This window comes from Cavia porcellus, unplaced genomic scaffold (genome assembly GCF_034190915.1).
Source record: "Cavia porcellus strain 051 isolate PalLab524CR breed Dunkin Hartley unplaced genomic scaffold, mCavPor4.1 scaffold_4, whole genome shotgun sequence".
Classification (NCBI taxonomy): Eukaryota; Metazoa; Chordata; class Mammalia; order Rodentia; family Caviidae; genus Cavia; species Cavia porcellus.
Window position 1 is genome coordinate 55,669,856 of NW_026947487.1, and position 18,810 is coordinate 55,688,665.

Sequence of the window (18,810 nt, forward strand, 5' to 3'; positions counted from 1 at the left end):
TTGTTGGTTACAATTCTTTTGAAGTGTGCTGGCTAGATGTCCTTCCCACTGCCTTGTGCTAGTGAGTTGTAGACGGGATGGCGTATACTGGCCCCTCCCCTCCGCCAAGCTGCTGTGGCCTGCACTGTATTACTATGTACTGCCTCTCCTCTGGGTCAGTCAAGCTGCTGTGGCCTGCACTATATTACTTTGTGCCACCTCCCCTCTGGGTCAGTCAAACTTCTGAGGCTTCACTGGGTTAGTGTGTTTGGTGTGTGCCACTGCTGTAGGGACTTGATTTCGGATAACCTATTGGGTCTCAGCCAGGTCACATGACCCAGGCTTAGCTCACTCCATCAATCCCATTCGGGAAGGGAACAACTGACTGAAGTCACTGCTGCCCCATGTACTTGCCAGTCCTGCCCAGTCCCAGAATGTCATCTGCCAGAGCCCCACTTTCTGTGGAATGGATCCACTCCTGTCACTCACCACAGGTCGATGCAGGCACCCAGCCAACTCAGCTCTCCATGCGGCTTGCTGACCCCTGAACTCAATGTAACTGCTCCTCCAGTGAGTTGAAGCAGTGGGACCTTGCAGCAGGACCTCAGCAAGTCATGGCGGGACCTCGGCTAGTTGGCAAGATGTCCACTGTGGCAGGAACACTGAACCTTTACTGTTCCAATAATAGCATCTGGACTGTATGTTTGGTTGGTTCTTCTCACCTTAATTTCTTCTTGGGATGAGAGAATTCATCTCCCTCTGTTTGGGGCTCCCCACTCTGTATTATGTTGAATTCTAAGTTGACTATCTCAGGGAGCCTCTGTAGCCAGTTGTTATCTGTCCACCATCTTTTTGTGATTAGTTCTTGGAGGTTGTGGTCCATACTCAGCTGACTCTGAGGCAGCGTGGCATGGCGGGACCTGGCCGCCAGAAGTACAGTTTTCTAAGAGCTAATTCTTCAAAAAAAATTCTGTATTAAAGTGTATCATTCAAAATCTGACAGCTTTTTAATTCATAGCCTACAAAGTCTTCTGCCAAACTTTTAAATATCATTACTTCACATGAAGCTCATTGACTGAGGGCAATGGGCCCAGCTACCCACTTATCAGGAGAGGGTTTTGGTTTAATCTCATTCACATCATTTTCTTTCCATATTCAAGTTGATCTAAATTTGGCTGTTTGTTCAGACTGGCAGCCACTGAGTCACACTAATATGTGGAACAATTTCTCACAAAATGCCCCAATTCTGTCCATATGCAAAGGGTAACAATGAGTTGTAAGCAAGGAGTCTCACCTGTCCAGAGGTTCTGTAGGACAAAGCTTTATGCAAAGGATACTGTAATGTTAGAAAGGCTGGGATTCTTATTGAGAGTCAAGTTACCACTTTGTCCCCACAGTTCCACTCATTGCCTTATTTCCAAAGCTGTGTCTATGGTTACAGAGAATGCAGGCACTCCATGTCATTTGTATTGGTCAGCTCTGGAAGTCCTGTCCCAGCCTCAAAAAAAAGCAATGGAGAGAGAAAGGACTCTAATGGCTAAAACCTCAATAATTGATCCTCAAGTCAACTGAAAAATATTCAGTGAAAATTTGCCACCTATGCTGAGAGTAAAAATATTTTGTATTTGTTTAAATTATTGTAAATGATTCAAAGATAAGATGAAATGGAATAAGATGAACCTCAAAAAGACAAGAATTGAGAAAGGAAAGAATACCAGAGAGAGGAGGGAGAGGAAGGGAGAGAAGCAAAGGGCAGCTGGGAAGGAGAGCTGGGCCCAGTGACTTCCTGTGGCCCCTTCTTTCCTCTCCTATAGCTGGGAACTTGAGCAACTGTCATCACAGTGGCAGCGCAAACTTATTCAAGATTTCAAAAAAAAAAAGCCCACTATAGTGGGAGCAGAGTTCTTCTTTGTTTTGCCCTCCCTAAACTCCAAAGCTACCCACGGTGCTTTTCCCTGGCCCCAGGCACTGTAGCCTGGCCCAGGCACCATGGCAACAGGGTCACATGACCCGCAAACAGCTCTGCCAGACTGCAGAGCCACTGCTCCTCTCTGAAGGGAACAGGGCCCTGGAGATGCACTGTGCATCCGACCTGACTTCCCCTTGTTCTAGCTGGGACTGGGAGAAGGCCTACGGGGGTTGGGGGGATCACTGGGCAAAGGCAGGACAGTGCCCTCCCTGCTTGAGATTGGAATCAAAGCTGAAGGCAGACAGGGAAACGGGGCAGCCTGAACCACATTTCCTAACAGGCTTCATCATGTTTCAGGACCATCCTATCTGCAGCTGCAGCATGTTTCTAAAGTACTTAGTTTTCCCCCCAAAAATCTTAAGAGCAATTTAAGACAGACCCATCGGTGCTTTCCCTACCAAAACTACACACACCAGGAGGCCCTGAAAGCCTCCTTGTACCTCCACAAAGATGTTCAAATCTGTTTCCTTGTGGCGCAGGATGGATACCTGGCCTGCCACACACCCTCTATAGGGTCACAGGATCATTTGTTGACTCTTTGTTCAGTTTGGGTCTGTGTGGACCAAGGCTGGAAACACTCTCAGGAAAAGGAGTTTTGTAGCCAGGTGTGATGGCACAGACCTGTACTCTGTGCCACTTGGGAATCTGAAATAGGAGGATGGATGCAAGTTGGAGCCCTAGCTTCCCAAATCCCCACCAGCACTGCTCTTGGCCTCCTAGACTCTCTGCAAGGCTTCCCTCATTACTAGAGGTCTGTCTCACTCCAAGGCCACCTCTCAGGGAATCACTGTCATACTGGTTCCTTTTTGGCCATCACGCCACTATATAACAACATACATACCCAGGATTTGTATACCTGCTTCACCGCTCTGTGAGTAACGATCATGCCTCCAGCCATCAGTGACTGCTGGACACAGAACTGTAACCAGAGGGACCCTGTAGAGGGTGTCATGGCAATGATGTAACCTCCTTGTTGCTGCTTTTCTGGGTGATCACCAGGATTTTACCTTGGGGGAGTTGTGCTATTCTTTTTTGCCCGAGGGACTGAAACGCTGCCCATATGAGGTAGGCAGTTAGTGCCACCCAGCTTATGTGAGTGACTTGAGAGAGGTCTAGAGTGGCCACTTTGGGAAACTGAGTCTGGAGCAGTAGGCTTGAGTCCAGGGGCAGTTGGAGCACACAGGCACATGGCATGGATACACATGGTTCTGCAGTGTCGAGACCAGCAGGCTGGGCCAAGCCAGGAACTCTGGAGCCCAGGACAGACAGCTCGTGACTTCCAACAGAGCGCATGGACTGGAGAAGCCACCACTCTGCAAAGGTGCTAAAGGGAAGGACTGCATGTTTTCCTGGGAGGATCAGAAGTAGAGACAAATGGGTGATTAGGATAGAAACAGAAGGTCACACAGGTCATAGAATAGGAGACCAAGAAAGCTGGAGAGGAGGGGGTTATGGGTGAAAAGGTGGTAGCTGGATCCCAAGGCATGGAGTGCCTGGTTAGAACAGATCCTGATGTCCTGCGGGGGTGTGCTGAGGGAGCAGAGAGTTGGAACCTCAGGAAGGCGGGAGCCGGTGGGGCTGTCACCAGGGTGCAGAGCATAGCACAATGGGGCAGAATTGGACTGGCCCACACGCAAAGGCCCCACTGAACAAGGAGCAGCATGGGCAAGTAGAGAAGCGTGCTACTGAGCGCAGGCTGAGTCCACCAAGGGTGAGGCTCTGCCACCGCTTATGCAACCAGTGAGGTGAAAAACAGAGGGTGCACCAGGTCTGAGGCAGCTTGGCACCTTAGTTTGGCTGAGAACACAGGGATTTGGGTGTGACAGGGAGAAGGACACTGGCCTCCAAATTCCCCTCTAGGCCATGAATCTCACAGCAATCAGTGCCTCAGCACTAGAACTCCTCTTACCACCTCACCACTTTGTGCAGCAGCTAGGCTGGCAGTGCCCCACACAGTCTGGCCCCATCCTGCCATCCTGCTGTCTCTGTCAGAAATGCCTGCTTCCCCTTCATGCCACCTGTCCTTTTGCTTGATGGGCTCACTAGCAGACCGGAAATTTAATGATGTAGCAGTGAAAGTCCACCTCATCCATTCCCGCCATTGTAACAAAGTACCCCAGACTGGGTGATCTGCAAAAATAGAGATTTACTGGTCACGGTTCTGGAGGCAGCAAAGCCCAGGGTCAGGAATCTTCAGATTCAGTGCCTGACAATGGCTGCTTCCATGGCGGTATCACGTTGCTGCATTTGTCCCCAGATTGGAGGAGATGGAAATCCAGAAGCCCTCTGAAGCTCTTTGGTAAAGATTGTAACCCCCTTCATAGGGATGGAGACACAGGACTTTGTCACTACCCAGAAGTATTGGCTTCTTAAGGCCACTACAGGGAGATTGAGTTTCCTCATGAATTACAGAGGGAATTTCAGAGGGACAGTCAGTCAAACCATAGTAAACTGAAAGCCAAAGAGCAAAGAGAACAAAGACTGGAAAATATAAAACCTACTAGATCATAGTATCCAAATGCCAGGAGATAACTACAAAAGGCATAACACATAATGACTATAGCAGAGGAAGAAGGTAGAAGAAATAATAAATGAAAATTTCCCCCAGACTGATACTAGACCCTAAAGCACAGATCCAAGAAACTCAGAATGATCAAAAGAGTAAATTCTAAAAACAACTCATAGGTACAGCATTTTCACACCACAGAAAATCAAAGATAAAGAAAAATCCTAAAAGAAGCCAGAAAAAAAAATCCTTATCCATAGAAGCACACAAATTAGAATTAACCAAGCTTCCCAGAAACCAGGCAAGCAAGATGAGGATGTACTTGAAGTGTCAAGAGCGGGGAAAAAACAACTACAATTCCACACCCTGAAAAATTACCATTTTTAAATGGAGAATAAGGACTTCCTTTTATGCACAAAAAGTGAAGGAATTTTGTATCAGCAGGCCTGCCCAGAGAGGAACATTTAAAGTTGTCTTTAAGGGAAGAGGGTGATGCAGGTCAGAAGCTTTGTCTACACAAAGAAAGAGCAAACTTTAGAGAAAAAAAACAATGAAACAATTCCTTCAAGGCACAATCAGCCAAAATTCACACAAGAACAATCAGTCTGAATATGTCCATATCTATTAAAGAAATTAAATCAATACTTAATCTCCCAAAACAGGAAGCTGTGGGCCCAGAGGGGTTAACTGATAAATTCTGCCAAATTTTAAGGAAGAAATTACACCAGTTGTCTGTTTTTCTTTCAGACAGGAAGCAAAAGGAATACTCCCTAACTCATTCTATGAGGCTAGCTATACCTTATAACTAAATCCAAAGGCATTATAAGACAATTACAGGTCAGTGTATCACAGGAACATAGATACACAACTCCTCAACAAAACTTTAGCAAGTTTCAACCAACACTGCATAAAAATAAACACTTCAATCAAGTGGGATGTGTCCTAGATATGCAAGCCTGGGTCATCATAAGTCAGTGTAATCCATCATGTCAATAGGCTAAAAAAATCACATAATCATATCAGATCATGAGAGTCATGTCAGATGTAGTGAGAGTATTTAACAAAATCTAGTACCCAGTCCAAGAAATCTCAGTGTACTAGGAATAGAGGGGAGCTTCCTCAACTTGAATAAGATTCTCTACAGAGGATCTGCAGCTAACATCATATTCAATATAAGAAACTAACATCTTCCTTCTAAGATCAGAAACACAACTAGTATGACCCTTCTCACTGGTCCACTTAAACATTCTGCTGGAAGTTCTCTATAGTAATTCAAGAAAAGGAAATAAAAGGCACATTCATTGGGAAGGAGGAAATAAAATTGTTTGCAAATCACTTGGTTGCCTATTTTTAAAATCCCAAAGAATCCACAAAAAAACTTCTGGAAGTAATAAGCCACTAAATGAGTACAAAGTTAGTAGATAAAAAACAATTGCTAATAGCTAGTTGTGCTGGTGCATGCCTATGATACCAGCTCTCAAGAAGCTGAAGCAGGATTGCCATGAGTTTGAGGTCAGCCTAGGATAGAGTGAGTTCAGGTTCAGCCTGGATGCTGAACAAAAAACAAAAAATTAAAACATATTGCTTTCATACATATCAGCAATGAACAGGTCGAAGTTGATGTTTAAAACATAATAATTGCCTCTATTAGCATCCAAAAAAATGAAATACTTAGGTATAAATTAACAAAATACATGTAAGAGATCTATAGGAGAAAATGAATAACATTCTTTTTATCCTCCCAAAGTGAAGATAAAATGGAAGGGAGACCCTGTTTACAGCAGTAATAAAGAGACTAAAATACCGAGGCAGAAACTTAGTGAGAAATGCTCAGGCCTATAGTCAGGGTGTAGGAAAACACATGCTCCGTTTCTCCTACTAAACTCACATAGCACAGAACCCTATGATCCCAGGGATGTGAAGATTTCCCACCAACAACCAACTTTGCCATGATTCTTCAGCTGATAAAGGCTGAACTTCCTGCAATTTGATTCAGCTCTGCTATTCTCTATTGGGAACCAATGTCAGATCCACAGGCTGAAAGCTGTGCCCCATACGACCTGTACTTCAAGTGCCTTGCCAGTACAGGAGCAGTTGTCATCTGTACCCCCAACTGACAGACTGTGGATCAGGGCTCCTCCTCCATAACAGGTCTCAGTGGCCCCCAGCACTTGGGAAGTGCTTACAATTTGCCCAATTACTATGAAGAATGTGACACAGGACCCAGTGAAGAGCTGTGGGAAAAGGGGCACAGAACTCCCATGCCGTCTGTAGTTCCCCATCCTCAAGATCCTTCACCCCTACAACTTTTGGAAGCCACCCTGCACAGCCCTTCTTTGGGGGTTTTTATGGAAGCTTCCTGGAATAGGAATGCCTGACAGAATCATTGACTATAAGCAATCAGTGTAACTTTCAGCCCCTCTCTCCTCTGGAAGGTTAGAGGGCACATTGAAATTCCGGCCCTCTATGTGCATAGTAACAAGGAGCCCCAGCCATGAGTCAGTTCATTAGCAGATCCAAAAATCACTTATCACTGTGAAAAGCCCAAGAATTTTAGTTGTGCAACAGGAAATGGGAAGAGGAAGACTAAATATATATTTCACAATATCATAGCTATATAAAAAGAACGGTAAAAACATTCCTGAAAACTGTCACTAGTACTGTTTTTTTTTTTTCTGGAACTAGACACATTTCTCAGAAAGCTTATCTGGAAGGTCATATAAGAATTCTCAGGAAACACTAAAAAAAAAGAGGGTAGTTGTAGAGGAAGTTAGCTTATGGTACTAGACATTAAAAATACCTCAATTCAGAAACTGAAATTGAGCATAAATAAGAACAGAACAGATATTCACATAGACTTGATCACAAGTTAAAATTGGAATATAATGACAGCAGTGTTGTCTTAAGAGCACCCCAGGCTGGGATGGAAACCTAGGCTCACAGTTCTGGGGGCTGGAAGCCAAGGCCTAAGTGCAGCTGTGTGTCTGGCAAGACTTTGCTGAGTGCATGTGTCGGTAAGGAGGCTCCTGACTCCCATTGTGAAAAAGACTTTCAGGATGCATCAGCAAGAGACACAGGCAGACTTACTAGGCAGAAACAAAGAAGTACAAGTTCAAAGGAAAAGACTGCGGGAACACAGGAGTGAGGTATAATGTAGCCAGGGGTGCAGGCCATTTGTGTGATCTTGGGGTACCCTCAAGACAGATATCCAAGATGTTTGGTCTGAATTATTTACGTGCCTCATATTTTTCAGATTACTTTTAGCATGCTAAATCAAAACTGGCTTTATCAACTAGGTTAAAATGCAAACCGTTTGCCTGTCTTTGAAGCCTAGAGGTATAGTACCCAGTTAATGGTGCTGTTCCTTTGAGAGTGGTCGTCTGTGGAGTTGGTGGATTTATAATATCAAAAGCAAAACATGGGCCAAACTTGTGAACTTATTGTATCTTTAAGACTCTAGGGAAGTTAGGCATGAGGAGCCTGGAAGGAAAACATAGCCTAGGATTCAAAAGCCATCCTTATTTGGGAAGCATTAGTTACCTGGGATAACTATGGTATGTTTTGAAGCCACAATTCTCTTAAAGTTACAATTTCATTGTCTCCCTTCTATGTACCTACATTTCTTCTATCTCACATCACTCACAGGACCTTGAGAAGAAGCAGAAGGGCAAGAAGGAGTGAACACTGTGTCCTCAAGTAGAAAAAGCAGGAGAGGGAGCCCATTCCCACAGTCCTTTATGTGAGAGGATAATCCAGTCCTGAAGCCCGATCTGCCTGGCGGTAGGATAGAGATGAAGTTTCCATTACGTGGACTCTTAGGAACACACTGAGACTATGGGGATGTCTTAGTCTTCTTGGACTACTATACCAAAATGGTATAAGCTGCATCACTGGTAAAATACAATTTTATTTCTTACAGTTCTGGAGACTGGAAGTCCAAGATCAGGGTTTGCAGATACTGTGTCTGGTGAGGGCCCACTTTCTGGTTAACAGATGGATTCTTATGGTGTCCTTGCTGGGGTCTCCCTTGGGCCTCTTTTCCTATTGAAGGGGCTGCTGCTTCATGACCTCATCCTTTCCCAAAGGGTGCCCCTCCCAAATCCATCAACCTTGGATAGGATTTCAGCACAAGTTTGGGAAAAAAAAACATTCAGCCCGTAGCAGTAGGGTTAGGGTTAGGATGGAAAGAGTCATGCTAGATAACTGTAGAGTTTATATTGCAAAAAATAAAACTAGGTTCTCACTGTTTAATCGCTTGAGCTGTCACAGCAATCACCCCAGCTTTGGCAACAGAGATTCACTTCTCACACTTCAGGCCGGGACAACCACGGTCAAGGTTCTGCAAAGCCCCTTCTCTATACCTCACAGGACAGACAGGAGCAGCACTTCAGTGGTCTTCTCTGAGGCCATGTCTCACAGGCTTGGCTGCCTTGCCATGTTGTCCATTTTCCATCCCCAGGCCCCAGCCAGTGCCTCACCACGGCCTCCAAGAGTGAGCAAAGCAATTCTTGACCACACACATTTTATGGGAACCCTATAGGTTCCACATGGACTGGAGATTCAAACATGAAAACTAACCTACAAGTACCACAAGACAAGACTTCAAAATTATTCTGTAATGCAGGAATGAGAAAATTTTACCAACCATAAGTCAAAACCCAGAAGTAAGGAGAGGAAAAATTGATAAATTTGACAGAATTAAAAGGTACATTTTTTGACAAAAAATAAGTAAAGTAAAACCAAATAGGACTTCTGGGAGAACATGGCGGACAGATAGCAGCAGCTACAGAGGCTCTCTGAAAGACCCAGCTTAGAATCCAGGAATGGTGCGGAGTGAGGAATCCTAAGCAAGAGGAGATATGCTCTGCTGACCCAAGAATGAACTGGGCTGAGAGAAACCAACTGGGAATGCAATCCTGGTGCTATAACAGGAACAGATAAAGCCTCAGTGTGGAAGCTGGAGCCTGCGCCATTAGAAGATGCGATTTGGGTTTCCTGCCACTGCGACTGTGTCTGAATCGGCTCGGCAGGGAGAGAGACACGCAAAAGCTCTGAGAACGGGAATCGGTGAGCAGAGTTGAGAGCAGGACAGGTGGGGAGCTGTACATCAACCTGCGGTGAGTGAGGGAAACTGGGACTCTTCCACGATCTAGGAGCTCCAACAGAGGACATTCTGGGACTGGGCAGACTTGCCGGAACAGGGCGCTGTAGTGACTTCAGTCACATATCCCTCTCACAAGTGGGGGTGGTGAGCAGTGCCTAGCTTAAGTGACGCTGCTGGCTGAGACCCAGTAGGCTAGCACAACCCAGATCCCAGCGCCTGAAGGTGACCTGGAGGGGCAGGTGCCGCATAGGCTGCCCTGTCTATAACTCCCTAGTGCGCTGCGGTGGGCGGGAACACCTAGCCAGTGCAATTCAATCAGACTGTGGCCAACAGGGAAGGAAGCTGGGCCTCCTATATACGCTTGCATATATAAGGAACAAAGAATATGGGAAGAGAGAGCAACAAGAAAGGTCCCTCAGCCCCCAGCCCTGAGAAACAGGCAATAGCAGACACAGCATGAATAGACATAAAGCACTACCTCCAGAGCCTCATAGATGAGTTCAGGAATGAAGTTATTAATGACCTGAAGCTAGACATAAGCAGAATAATTAGAGAAATGCTAAGCACTACCCAAGAAAAACAGATGGTGGAATGGAAGAACAGAAAAAAAGGGCAGAATTGTTTGATGGAGAAAATAGAGAAAGCGTAGAATACGTGAAGCAGGTTCAAAGAGATTACCAGGAAACTAAAAACTCTATTGAAAGCTGGCATAACAGCTTGAAAGAAACTAAGGATAGATTATCTGAACTGGAGGCCAGATTTGTAATATGGGAGCATGAAATGAAAAATTTCTTAAAAATAACAAAGAAACAAACAGCAACAATACAAAGACTAGAAGATGATAAGGGGATCTATAACTTAAGAATTAAGAACACAAAAGAAGAAGTAGGGACACAAACAAATGAACTACAAAAGTTACTCGCAGAAATAATCCAGGAGAGTTTTCCTAATTTAGCAAAAGGTAAAGATACTTAGTTGTATGAAGCATTCAGGACCCCAGCCACCTACAACCCAAACAGAGCTACACCCAGGCATATAATAATCAAAATACCAGAAATCCAATATAAGAATATTAAAAGCTGTGAGAGACAAGAAACAGATCACTTACAAGGGAACACCCATCAGAATTACAGCAGACTTCTCGGCACAAACAATCAAATCACGAAAAGCGTGGGGGGAAATAATTCAAGCTTTGAAAGATAATAACCTCCAGCCAAGATTGATATATCCTGCACAACTACCCCTGGAGATTGATGGAAAAACAAGGTGCTTCCAGGATAAAGAGAAAGTAGGGTAATATGCAACCACCAATTCAACTCTACAGAGAATACTGCAGGATATTCTAAAAAAGAAAAATACAAAGAATCCAGAAATAGTGGCAGAGAGGCCACAATGAATGGAGTAGAAAACAAAATGAAGAAGACAAACTGACAACTAATGACAGAAAAAGAGCTCAACAGAAATGAGGCACAGAAGATTGGATGACAGGAACAGCTATTTTGGAGAAAACAACATCATATTAGGTAATGCTGATTTAGTATCATCTTGTTTTGAAGTCTCATCAAGATTTTGTTCTTCTGTCTCCATTGGTCTTAACATGTTGTATCTTATTGGATCTTATTATATGTGACAGTATAAACAAAAACTTTTACAGACAAGGAGATTATACAGAAACCATTGTTCATTTTCTATTAGTTGATTCTAAATACCCTGTAATACTGTCATTCTCTTGAATGGTTTTACATTGTTTTGATATATTTGATGCTACAGTATATGGAGTTATACTCAAAGATTTCAGGGAAAGAGACAATATGGTAACTACTTTTATGTCGGGATTATCTTGTGGTGAAACACTATTTTGCTTAAATGGTTATGTTTTGATCTGTGCTGTTTTGTTTTTATGCCCTCTTTTATCTCAATCTCCATTTTATTATTTACTTTTTTATTTTTATCCTTTTAATTAAGGGAAAAATAAATAAATAAATAGTAGGATATATTATAGTAACCCATTTTGATTTACTATTAACTTGATTTGAAGCCCTGTATTGCTCTCACCATCTTGTTTTGACTGATGTTCCTCTATTCTGTTTTGCTTGATAGTACCAGGTTCGAAAGTTTAGGCAACAGCTGTGAAGACAGTGGGATTCATTATGACGCCCATTCTGGTTGACGATTATCTACTTTTGAAGACCTATAATGTCTCCAATGTTTTGGTTTTGTTGGTTTTGTTCTTTACTGTTTTGTTCAATTTTATTATAACTGATGATATAGGCAACTCTATTAGAGATAGCGGGAGGCATTATGGTAACCATTGCTGATCACCTTGTACTATGTTTTTACATTATCTATTATGTCCACCCTTTTGATTTGACCGACTCTGTTCTGTTATGTCACATTTGGTTTTACTCTCTTCCAAAAAAAGTAATAAGAACTGTGGGAGCAATAAAACCCAAAATGTGTAATAGTCATTGTACAAAAGAGAGGAAAAGAAAGTGCTCTAAATGATATAACTGCATATATATTTAAGTGTATAAGATAGACAATGATATTACTGAGTTTTGTTGAATCATTGAACAGAACTGTTTGGTCTCACTGTTTGAATGTCCACTATATAAGCTTTAATTTTGTAACTTGAACAAATATTTCTAAGATGACAATATGTAATCCATTAACTAGTGATTTCCTACTGTTTATTTTCTTTCTGAAATTCTGTATAACTTGTACCCTTTTTCTGCTTTTTTTTCTCCTTAAATAAAATTTAAAAAAAAAGAAAAACCAAATATAATTTAGGAAATAATTGTGACAAATCACAGATAAAGCGCTATTACCCTTATATACCAAGAACTAAAAATAAGAAAATTGAAAACTGTCTTATATGAAAATGGGCAAGTTTACAGAAGAATTGCAAACAGCACTTAATCTGCAAAAAGTTTATCAACTTCACTTACATTGGAGAAATGTAAATCTCTAGTATGTGCTCTCAACCATGAAATTGGCAAAAATCCCAGAAGTTGCTGGTGGCACCATGGGGAACAAGATACTATCCCAGTGTGTTAGTGGGCACACAGGTAGGCACGGCTCTGGGGGTAGGGCAAGTTATAGCTAATAAAACCACATATGCAGTAGTAGTTGGCAAAGATACAAAAACAAACTGCAAGAGATTATAATTGCAGCTTCTTTTTTGTAATAGCAAAATTGAAACTGATTCAAATGTCCATCAACAGGAAGTTGGGTAAATAAGTTAGAGAACGTCCCACAATGGCATACTATACAGCTGTAAAAAGGAAGAGGAAACATCTCCATACACCACTATCAGTCCTTTCTGGAGTGACTGTGCTAGGTTTGGATCTGGTGTGGGTGTCCTTTGGCCTTGTGTCTTGGACTTATGCCCATGGTGAGGTATTAAAAGGGTGGAAACTTAATCTGACTGTGATATATATTTAGAGGGAGCCTTTGGGAGGTGATCAAGATTAGATAAGAGCATCAAGGAGCTCTCGGAACTGGATCTGATGACTTCATAAGATAAGAGGAAGAGAACAAAGGACATGATAAGCTTTCTGTCTCTTGCCACCTAATGTCTTGTACTGCCTGGAGACTCTGCCAGTGAGAAGGACATTGTCAGATGTGGCCCCTGAACCTTGGACCAGAACCATGAGCCAAAATGAACTTCTTTTGCTTTGTAAAGTTGCCTGCCTCAGGTAGTGAATTATAGTAATGAAAATCAGACTGATTAATATATGTCATTTAACAAAGTAGTAATTTGAAGAAAAATGTGTCAATATACAATATTTGTCTAAAACAGGGAATGAAAATGTGACACACAACCCATAAACAAATAAATGTATATATATTATATATACACATATTCTTATATTTTTAAAAATGTAAGAAGCAACTGTAAAACTTGGGTAATTGTCATTTGAGAACAGTGTGAAGGTAAGAGAATCTGGGCATCTTGGGGAAAAGTGTTGTTATGGATTAAGAACTGGTGGTCAACTTAACACCAGCTGGATTACATCAGCATGGTACTGAGTGAAGATGCTCCACCTGAGAAAAGTTGCCAGCATAAATAGGTAGAGAAGGAGGGAGGTGTTCAGGGTTGAGATATTTTTGTTTTTTTCCTTTTTATCGGTACTGGGGATCGAACTCACGACTGCCTGCTTGCAAGGCAGGCGCTTATGCTGCTGAGCTAAATCCCCAGCCCAAGGGTTGCGATGTTAAGGCATTACTGCGTTGAGGCATTGTGGGTTTTCCTATGAGTTGTTGTTTGAGCCACTGGTTTTCCTGGAGAAGCTTTGGTCCTCTTATCGAGCATTGCTTCCTGGCTCTGGAGGGGAAAATGTGTGCTGCTTGGTCTCCAGGATGAACTCGTGACGCTGCTTCCTGGCATGTACCCAACTGTGCTCATCATCAGAGGAGCTTGGTGCCTCCGTGTCACTGAGGACAGCTGTGGTGCCTTTCATACCCCCTTTCAGACCAGGGACAGCCCTGGTCTTTGTTGTGAGTGTGACTTCTCGGCTCTAGCATAGAACCCTCATCCCACCAGCACAGCTCCTTCATTTGCTGGCATAGACTTTCTGGTTCCCACCGCTGACCTTTGGGCCTTCCTGGCACGGATCCATAAAAGAGACTGGTGTGAGTCCTTCTTGTGGGCTCTTGACCTCCAGTTGGACTCATGGGAGGCATTGTCATGAGCTCTGGGTTTTTATCTGGACTCAGTGGGAAATTGCTGTGGGATTTAGGCTCTTGACTAAATAATCTATGTCTTTGGTGTTGTGGATAGATTTCCTGCATTTTCTTGTGTTGACTCCTGGTGTCCATTATAAAAATAATATTATAAACTCCATATTCTGATTCTAATTGTTCTCTGCACAACCCCTAACTACAACAAGTATTTTTAGCAGATTTGACTTTGGAACCATGTAAATATTTTACATATTACAAAACAAAAGAATTCTAAACTATTTAGAATTAAATGAACTTAAATGTATGTGCAATTGGTGTAATAGCCACACTGATAGGAACAATTCCAGCTCAGTAACTTGTACACTTGCAGCAAGACCCCAACAACAAAGCAATGAGAAGGATGAAAGCATTTTCAGTAGCTGTACTAGTGGTTGGAGCGTCAGTTCTGCTCCTGTGTTTCAGGACAGTAGAAAGCCACCCTGCTGGTATCATTTAGAACTGAGGAAGGATCTCACTGTCCTGAGATGCAGGAGGTTCATCAGCAACATAGTCCTGGACTGCAAGAGTGTGGTACATCCATAGCAGCAACTGAAAGCCACAACTTTCTGACAGTGACAATTGTCACCCTAGGTCCTTGAAGCCTTTTCCTCTAGAACTGGTCCTGGGATGGTGGCTCTAGGTTATACTGCACATTCACAAACCCTGCACCACCTCAAACCAGAGGGCTAGGAAGCATTCAAGACTGCTAGTGTCATCATGGAGCTCCAGCCTAAAGAAGAGGCTCTTCCTGGTCTAAAATGGGATCAGTTGGACAGAAATACACCAAACATGGTTATTTCCAAAACTGGTAAATAATGAGAATCTGGCATTTGTCCTGCCAAGGCAAAGTTTGCCTTTGTAGTATTTTACCAAATAAATGCATCACAAGTGATGGAATTAAAATATTTTGACCTCAGTCAGGTTTCTACTTCAATCATGCACTGGATCTGGAAACATCTATTGTTCCTAACAACACAAAACACAACAGCAGAAGTTGGTACCTCCTGCTACAATGTCACACAACTACCCATGGCTTATTCTTGCCAAGGGGAAAAAATTGAACTGAAATTCTAATATCAATTTATAGAACATCAGGCATGCAATCATCAAAGTACAGACTGAAAAACTCTGTAGGACAAATGGTCTGGTCTCCGGGGAATGGAATTCAAAGAGACCCTATAAACTTATCACAATGTTTGGACATTTTTACTTGTGGTTTAATGCAAAGAAGGGAGGAAACAGAGTTGGGGTAACAACAGCAATGGGAACAGCGCATGGGTATTTGGTTAAAGAACCATTGCCATTTGTCTTGTCTTGTCTTGTCTTTACTCATTGCTGAGACAAAATACGTAACACCCAAAATGAAGGAAGGAAGGGTTTATTTAGCTCACTGTTTATGGAGGTTTCAGTCCATAATCAGCTGGCTACAAGGCAGGCTGGCATGGCAGTGGGGCAATACTTCAAGGCAGCAGCCAGACCAAAAGAAAGAAAACAAGCCTCTTCTCCTGGCTTATATTGTACACAGATCAGCCCCAAGTGTCCTTTGTTTGCTATGACGTGGACATTTCTTAAGCACAGAGGACACTTGTTTCTAGAATGTTCTTCACACTGTATTTCTCTGAATGCTTCCTTACACGTAGATGCAGACCTTGCAGCTCTGACTGAAGGACAATGTAATGGGGCCAATCTTTCTCAAGCATCGAGACTGGTGGCACCCTAGCACTTGTGTCTCTGTGGTACCTGTGTCTCTGTGTCTCTGTGGGCAATACAATGGTATTGCCCATTGGTCACTGTGGTACCTGCTTCTTCCTATATAAATGGAGCTGTGCTCTCTTGGGGTCCTGGCCCTACTGATCTTTACCACAATGGCTTCTACATTCATCTCCAGTCCTTCCTTGAGGGAAATGCTTGCCCAGTGTCCAGTGGTAGAAGCAGAGGGGAGATGACATAGGGTGTTCAATGGTCTTCACCATCCTACAAAGAGGCAAGGTAGGGTTGTGTTTTTCTTTTCTTTCTTTCTTTTTGTACCAGTGATTGAACTCATGACCTGTGACCTTGCACTTGCTAGACAGGCACTTAGGCCACTAAGCTAAATCCCCGGTCCCAAGGTTGTATTTCTAACATCAGTGCTGAATCTTAAATTTGCTTGATCTCCAGAGCACATGTCCTTCTGGAAAGTCCACGTGGTGATCCAGATGATCCAACACAGCATCTGATGACCATGTCCCAACCCATTTACCACCTCTCTCTGACTCAGGGTCACCAGGTATCCTCAGGGCCATGAGAGCCTGTCTCCCCTCTCCCTTCACCCAACCCCATCCACACCCCACAGCCATCTGACAACATCTGGCAACTTTACACCAGGGGCAATAATCCCTGCTGCTTCAGTTTTGCCTTTTCCCACTCAGTAACAGAGTTTGTGGCCATAGTGCTCCACTGCTGCCTCTCCCTGAGTGGTCTCCAGAATACCCCATGTACTGTCCCTTCTGATACTTCTGCATGAGGGCCTTTGTCCATCAATTGTGAATGTATACTTTGTCATTCATATATTCTTTCAGCATCAATCAATGCAATCACCTTTGGCTTATCACCTATAGGTTCTGAAAGTCAAATATCTTCAATCGAGTGGATTCCTATTGTTACAAACAATAATTCACACAGCCCACAAGCATTTGCTCAGTGGCGGCAAACCTATGACATGCCTCAACTGGCTGTTTGTTGCTACCGATCTACTAATCTACTATTGCTACTAATCTAGTCTAATCTACTAATCTGCTACTAATCTAGTCTAGTACATCTTAAAATAAGCATTTTTCACTTAGTTGCGCAATTTTGAACCTTACACACTGCCTGATTGTTTTGGTGGTGGTGAGGGCACTGGTCCTGGCCACTGCTGGAGGGCAAGGTAAGTGTGGTGGCAGCAGGATGGAATCACCTCATTCTTTTCATCCACGGACTACTGACTCACTGCACAAAGGTCATCCTGTAGTACATCGCACAAGACAATTTTGTGATTGTTAGCAGTTAACGTACTTTCACCCTGTACTCATTGGATTGTCCAGTGGAACATAAACCGTGGGTTCCTTCTTTGGGGCGTACATCCTTTCCAGGCAACATTCCCTTCTGTTTCAGATCAGGACTCATCATTTTCTGGTGTAGCTGATTTGGCTCTGTAATTCACAGTATCCCCAGCCCTTGTACCTCAGAGTCTGCACAGCTAAGCCCACTTCAGCTGTTTGCTGAACCACTCCTGAGTCTCACCATTCTCTCTCTACCCCAGGTCCAGAATGTCTGGCCTCTGGTGGACACCTTCACCCCACCACTTGCTACCACCTCCATGTGAAGTTCAAGAAGCTCAAGGTAATTGCTCAGCTTCCCCTTGGCCAATGTCTTGGTCACTCATATATGTGCACATTAAACAGCCCAAGGGGGAGTTGTCTGGAGCCAGTGACTGGTCCTGCATGTCCTCTCCTGGCCTTCACTCTGCCCCATTGCATCTGAGACACAGGAGGTCTGGCCACAGTGACCACTTACGCAGCAGAACCCAGAATCATTAATTGGCATTATTGTTTTAAACTGGAACGTTTCTTGGCCACCTTGGAACATTTATTTCTGAAGTTCAGGCCAATTTTGAGTGAGAACCACATGGTTTTGCTCATAGCAATGTCTCCACATCAGCAAGCTGTGTGCCTGTCTGTGTCCTTCAAGTATCAAGGTTCAGATAGCTGTACAGAGAAGCAAACCAGCAGAGCAGCCAACATGAAAGCCTAAAATGGAGGGCACATTCCTTCCCCAGGTCAAACGTTTCTTCTCCTACATAGTATGATGTATGATTCTCATCTCTCTTAAAATATGAAATAATATCATCAGCACAATGGCCTTGTGTCAGCTTTAGAGAGTAACTTAATTCTAGGAGAGAGTGCACGTCCTCGTTATTCCTATGGCTCTGCCCTGGCACATCCCAACCCCTAGCTCCCGCCCCAGCCTCTGTTAACCACAGCAGGTAAGCAGGTGCAGGATCCACTACCTCAAGTGTCCTGAAAGAAACAGCTCCCCATGTCCCCTCTGTCCACAGATGGAGGAAGAGCGGATTTCCATCATTGACAGGAACAGCTGCCTACTCCTGCAGAAAGTGGCTGCCATTATGAAGACCAGGAGACAGGCTGACTGTCAAAATAATGTCACCTACAAGAGGTAACAAAGAAACTTGCCACCAGCCAGGGTCCAGGGCAGAATGTGGGAGGAGCAGGTGAACTGAAGAGCAGAGGCTCTTGTCTTCCAGAAATCCCATGCCTCCCACAGCCACTGTGAGAATGGGTCCCCTGGTGACAGCTGCTATAAACTGGACCACGTAGATCTCTACCCTCAGAGTGACCTAGGGAGGTAGGGCTGTCACTCTTCTCATTTCACAAGTGGGGAAACTAAAGCATGCCAAGGCAGCAGAAGATGGCCAAGACTACAGCTAGACCATGGCAGGTGCAGGATGTGTCCAAGACACGAGCTTAGGCTGTGCAGTCCCTGAAGGTG

At 43.6% G+C, this 18,810-nt stretch overlaps 1 protein-coding gene across 1 annotated transcript; it reads left to right on the forward strand.

Moving 5' to 3' along the window:
- The first annotated feature begins 3,554 nt into the window (after positions 1 to 3,554).
- Cfap97d2 (CFAP97 domain containing 2) lies at positions 3,555 to 18,506 on the forward strand. Its single transcript, XM_013141283.2, is given in 4 exon segments — positions 3,555 to 3,659; positions 17,564 to 17,591; positions 17,594 to 17,643; positions 18,359 to 18,506. Coding segments are annotated over 4 exon segments (306 nt in total). The 3' UTR covers positions 18,482 to 18,506.
- The last annotated feature ends 304 nt before the right edge of the window (positions 18,507 to 18,810 follow it).